Source organism: Rutidosis leptorrhynchoides, chromosome 1, assembly GCF_046630445.1.
Source record: "Rutidosis leptorrhynchoides isolate AG116_Rl617_1_P2 chromosome 1, CSIRO_AGI_Rlap_v1, whole genome shotgun sequence".
Classification (NCBI taxonomy): Eukaryota; Viridiplantae; Streptophyta; class Magnoliopsida; order Asterales; family Asteraceae; genus Rutidosis; species Rutidosis leptorrhynchoides.
The window spans coordinates 135,753,038-135,758,852 of record NC_092333.1 but is presented as its reverse complement, the minus strand read 5'-3'; the positions used below and the strand labels follow the sequence as shown (position 1 = coordinate 135,758,852).

Sequence of the window (5,815 nt, the reverse complement as noted above, 5' to 3'; positions counted from 1 at the left end):
AAATTATAGAGGCCGAGATGAAAAGACTCCACAGATGGCAGGAAAACGCCTTAGTCCGTTCATTATCATTAATGGCGAGATTGGACTTGAAAAGAATTAACTTACCAAGCTGGAATGGGAACGGGGAACAGTGTTGCCAATTAACGACAAAGCACCCCGAACCATCCCAAATTCTCTCGACCAAAACGATTACTCCAGGAGTGGGGCAAAAAACCTGCGTGGAGTACAACATATTAACCAATCCCGGATCTCTTTGATGAAAGAGCTAGAGAATCGTAAGCACGTGGATTTGCTAACCATACATCCCATTCGATTTTGATGCCTTTTATCCTATTAGAGAACCATTCAAAACTTTTAAGTTGGATGTCTTTAAAGACCAAAGTGCTAGTCGGTTTAGCTTTAGTGAATGTGAAAGCATTTCTATTCTTCCAAATCGAATACCCTGTAACCCATTCGGTGCTTGCCACAATTGTTTACCAACATCGGTAGTAAACGTGTGATCGTTCCCGAGAAAAGCTTTATTTATACTCATGTTTGAAAAAAAACCAAGATTCCACCAATCGAAAACTCTACTCCAAACGTCGAAAGCAAAACTACATAAAATGATGGAGTGATCCACCGATTCAAGTCCGTTGTCACAAACCGGGCATCGAACCGTACTCAAATCCATCCCACGCTTATCAAGTTTGACTCTCGTAGGTAACCGTTTGTGACGAGTACGCCAAATAAACAATTCGACTTTAAGCGGGACAAGAAAGTTACGAAGCGTCTTAATACACGAAGAAGTGTTGGGTAGATTGGCACGAATCAAGAGATCCGTGAGCTTCTTAACCGAAAATGACCAATCCTTGCTCCAAGACCATGACCATTCTTCACGACCTGAGCTGCATGGAACAAAACTAGATAAAAGGTTAGTAAGGTTGGTGAGGTCCCCGACCAATCTCCCCGAGATATCACGGGACCAACACCAAGAGGTATGAATATTAGTGCCCTCCCAATGGACGCGGTCAAGGACAGTGGCATCTTTATTGGAATCAAGTCGAAAAAGTCTATTAAATTTATCTTTTAGTAAACAATCCCCAACCCAATAATCACCCCAAAACCGAGTGCTAGAACCATCAGAAATCTTTTTTTTAAACGAATGTGCAAAAGCAGAGTTATCAATGAAAATATTTTTACCCACTTTAAGAATACCCTCCCAAGTGGAAGAGGCTCGAGAAGAAGGGGGAGAATGAAGCGACCCGTCCTAATCCATCTGGACGAATACATTACATTTGGTTACATCGCGAGGTACTTGACCTTTATATGATACATTTTACAAACATTGCATTCGTTTTTAAAACGACAAACTTTCATTACAACGAAAGTTGACGGCATGCATATCATTTCATAATATATCCAAACTATAAATGACTTGATAATAATCTTGATGAACTTAACGACTCGAATGCAACGTCTTTTGAAATATGTCATGAATGACTCCAAGTAATATCCTTAAAATGAGCAAATGCACAGCGAAAGATTTCTTTCATACCTGAGAATAAACATGCTTTAAAGTGTCAACCAAAAGGTTGGTGAGTTCATTAGTTTATCATAAACGATCATTTTCATCATTTTAATAGACCACAAGAATATCATTTCCATTTCTCATAAATAAACGTCCCATGCATAGAGACAAAAATATCATTCATATGGTGAACACCTGGTAACCGACATTAACAAGATGCATATAAGAATATCCCCTATCATTTCGGGAAATCCTTCGGACATGATAAAAATGAATTCGAAGTACTAAAGCATTCGGTACTTTGGATGGGGTTCGTTAGGCCCAATAGATCTATCTTTAAGATTCGCGTCAATTAGTAGATTGGTTTACTAATTCTTAGGTTACCAAGCAAAAGGGGCATATTCGGCTTCGGTCATTCACCCATATAATGTAGTTTCAATTACTTGTGTCTATTTCATAAAACATTTATAAAAATTGCGCATGTATTCTCAGCCCAAAAATATAAAGGGTAAAAAGGCAAATGAAACTCACCTAATGTATTTTGTAGTAAAAATACATATGACTATATTGAACAATGCAGGGTCGGCCTCGGATTCACGAACCTATATCATTTGTATATTTATTAATATTCATATTTTTAATCGAATAAGTTTGTATATATATATAATTTACTAATTATATCATTTTTATATTAATAATATATATACGTCTCATATATTCATTTTGTATATAAAAATATTAATTTTGTTATGTTATAAGTATTAAATATATCTTTATATATATATATATATATATATATATATATATATATATATATATATATATATATATCATTTGTTTATTAAGATAATTATTATAGTAATACTCAATTAATATTTATAATGATAAATATGATAATCATTTTAATACTAATAATGATAATATTCATAATATTACTTAATACTTAATAATAACATTAATAATAATATAATTAATAATTAATAATAATATTAGTAATTGTAACCCTAATCATAATAATAATAATAAATGATACTTAATACTTGTATAAATAATAATAATAATAGTTATAATACTTAATACTAATAATAATAATAATAATAACAATAATAATAACAATAACAATAACAATAACAATAATAATAATAATAATAATAATAATAATAATAATAATAATAATAATAATAATAATAATAATAATAATAATAATAATAATAATAATAAGGAAGTAATAATAATTAAAAGTATAATTACTACCTCAAAATGGTTTTCTAGAAAAAAAATGCCTCAGACCGGATTCGAACTCATGACCTCCCGCTAACCCGCAATACACCTTAACCACTCTGCCATAATCGTTCTTTCTGTTTTAATATCAGTCTAAAATCTATATATCATGTTTTACTGTACCCTCTTCTTCTCCTCCCCAAACTGAATCGGCCAGGGATCAATCCCGTTTATTATTAAGTTTTTAAGGTTTAAATTATATTAGAAATTGAAGCATAAACGTTCTGTGATAGATTGGTTGTATTTACAGAAATTAAAAAAAAAATTGAAACACACCTGATGAAATACGCTTAAGAACTCGAATTCGGTTTTTGAAATTTAGAATGTTTTAGTCGATACTTATAACATGAAAAAGTCTCTAAATCACCTCTATAATCTTTCTGAACACTCAATTAAAACAGATACATCGAATTGACTTCGAATTTGCCATGAACAACCCGTTTGACCTTTTAAACTTAAACTTTGACCTCCAAAATTCGTACTCGATAAGAACAATTGAAATTTGATACTTTACAGGTAGTTTGAGTGAGGGATTTATGACTAAACTGCATTTATACAATTTGAAATCGAATTTGATTTTGAGGTTCTTGCAATTTGAGTTTAAAACAGAGATTGTCGACTAAATTTCTTGGATTTCAATTTAAATTCTCAGTTAAATGAAGCTGTAATTGATAATTGATAATATTGGTGTAATAATCGAATGGTTTTTTCCCAGATAACGTAAGTTATTTGTTTGATTTATAATAAAAGTGGTTGACAGAATTTTTAGACAGAAACAAAACGAATAAATAAAAAATAAAGCAGTTGATCGATACCTCTAACAGAATTTGTTTGATAGCTGGTTTGGAATCGAATATACAACAGTTTATAGTACACATCGTGCGCAGCATATATACTGGGTTGATTGTGATAGATAACCTTACGCGATATGCCTGAATCATAATATATATGTATTTTATGAAAACTGTATTTATTTATTATTTGTTGTATATAGTTAACTGTATATGTATTGCATATAAGTACGTTCAGTATCTGGTATGTATATGTATCTGTATGCTTGAAATCTGTATTATTGAATATATGCGTATATTAATGATAATATTAATACCAATATTAAATATATAAGTATTAGTAACTTAAATAATAATGATAATGGTAATAGGAGTAATAGTAATGATAATATATCACTAATAAAAAATATACTAATAACAATAATAATAGAAATGTTATATTTTAATGATAAAAATAATTAATAACTCTAATAATAATAATAATAATAATAATAATAATAATAATAATAATAATAATAATAGTTCTTAATATCAATATTAATAATAATTAATAACAATACAAATATTAATCATAATAAATAAAAATTTAAATTTTCAACTAGTTATAATAATAATGATATTAACAATATTTATTAATGACATCTTTAATATTAAATAATAATCATGAATTAAATATACCAAATTTCATATACATGTCATAATATTAATAATACTGATATTACTACTAATATCAATATTTATATAAGTAATAATTTTAATATAACAACTATATTTTTAACTTGTATTTTATATCATTAATTATGGGATATCTATTAATCATATAACATATTAATTTTTAACCTGTACTCAGACTAATCATATTAATATTAAATATTATTAATTATGTAATATATAATAACATGTATCAAATATTTATTATTCGTACATACAATATAAAAATGATTATACATTGAAATCATATAGATATACATTTTAATTACAACCTATTTATTTACATTTTTAATTTCAATAGATTAAAGGGTATTTTATTAATTCAAATTTATATATATATATATATATATATATATATATATATACATGTTTAATTACACACCAATTTCGTGAATCGTCGGAAATAGTCACAGGGTAATTTAATATATAAAGCATTTCAAAAATTTTGAGACTCACATGTACAGACTTTGCTTATCGTATCGAAATCATATAAAGATTAAGTTTAAATTTGGTCGGAAATTTCCGGGTTGTCACAGAGAAAATGACGAACTTAGACCCCCATCTTCACCATAAATATTTTTTATAATCGACACCCAAAGCGAGTCATTTTCATTATAAAAATGCCACTACCATTTTGAAAGCAAAGCCCGATTTTTAAATGCAAGAGGGGCAATATCAAACCCACCATACTCACGAGGAAATAGACATGAATCCCATTTAATCCATGCCATTTTTGAGACCTCGGAGGACCCACCCCAAAAGAAACGTCGTCTCAAACCCTCCAATTTTTCAATGACACACGATGGGGATAAATATAATGAAAAAAAGTTTAGAGGTAGACTAGATAATACCGCTTTAATTAGAGTGAGCCTCCCGCCATATGATAATGATCTAGTTTTCCAATCCGCGAGTCGCTTACCAAACTTATCGAAAACCGGGTCCCAAGCTTTAGATTTCTTTATAGACGAACCAAGCAGAAGACCCATATAGGTGATCGGGAATGTGCCTGCTACATAACCAAGCCAGGCTGCCATATTTTCAGTTTCAGATTTGGATACCCCGAGACCATAAACACAACTCTTATGGAAATTGATTTTTAATCCCGATGTCGATTCAAAGCATTTAAGAATTTTAGTAAGGTTTTGCACGTTTCGTCTATTCCATTCGCCAAAAAACAAGGTGTCATCCGCGTATTGCAAGTGCGTAACACGAACATCCCCCGCCCTATAGGAATCCCCGAGAACCGATCGTGAGAGGCGGCCAATTTAGTGAGGTGGTTTAAACCTTCGGCAACCATGGTGAAAAGATAAGGGGATAGGGGATCCCCTTGTCTCACGCCTTTCTGAAGAGCAAATTCTTTTGTTGGGGACCCGTTGACTAAGATTGAGACAGCCGCGGATGAGAGGCAAGCGTGAATCCATTTCCGCCAACGTTGACCAAACCCCATTAGTTCCATGATTATTATAAGAAAGTCCCAACTAATACTATCAAAGGTTTTCTCAAAATCGACTTTAAATAAGTAGCC

General features: G+C 30.6%; 1 protein-coding gene across 1 annotated transcript; it reads right to left on the bottom strand.

Moving 5' to 3' along the window:
* Nucleotides 1-325: 325 nt before the first annotated feature.
* LOC139889346 (uncharacterized) lies at nucleotides 326-5,737 on the bottom strand. The gene is made up of 3 exons (XM_071872304.1): nucleotides 5,535-5,737; nucleotides 5,142-5,445; nucleotides 326-1,126 (listed from the first exon to the last, which is right to left on the bottom strand). Exons 1-3 carry the CDS (start codon nucleotides 5,735-5,737, stop codon nucleotides 326-328), a joined length of 1,308 nt encoding a protein of 435 aa, XP_071728405.1.
* Between the last annotated feature and the right edge of the window lie 78 nt (nucleotides 5,738-5,815).

Bases quoted from the DNA above. Each gene is read 5' to 3' on its own strand.
- LOC139889346 (XM_071872304.1), bottom strand. From the start codon at position 5,737: ATGGGGTTTGGTCAACGTTGGCGGAAATGGATTCACGCTTGCCTCTCA. The intron at 5,446-5,534 runs GTTCTCGGGGAT...CGAATGGAATAG, and splicing joins TTGGCCGCCTCTCACGATCG to ACGAAACGTGCAAAACCTTA. The intron at 1,127-5,141 runs GTATTATCTAGT...TTTAAAAAAAAG, and splicing joins GGCTCACTCTAATTAAAGCG to ATTTCTGATGGTTCTAGCAC.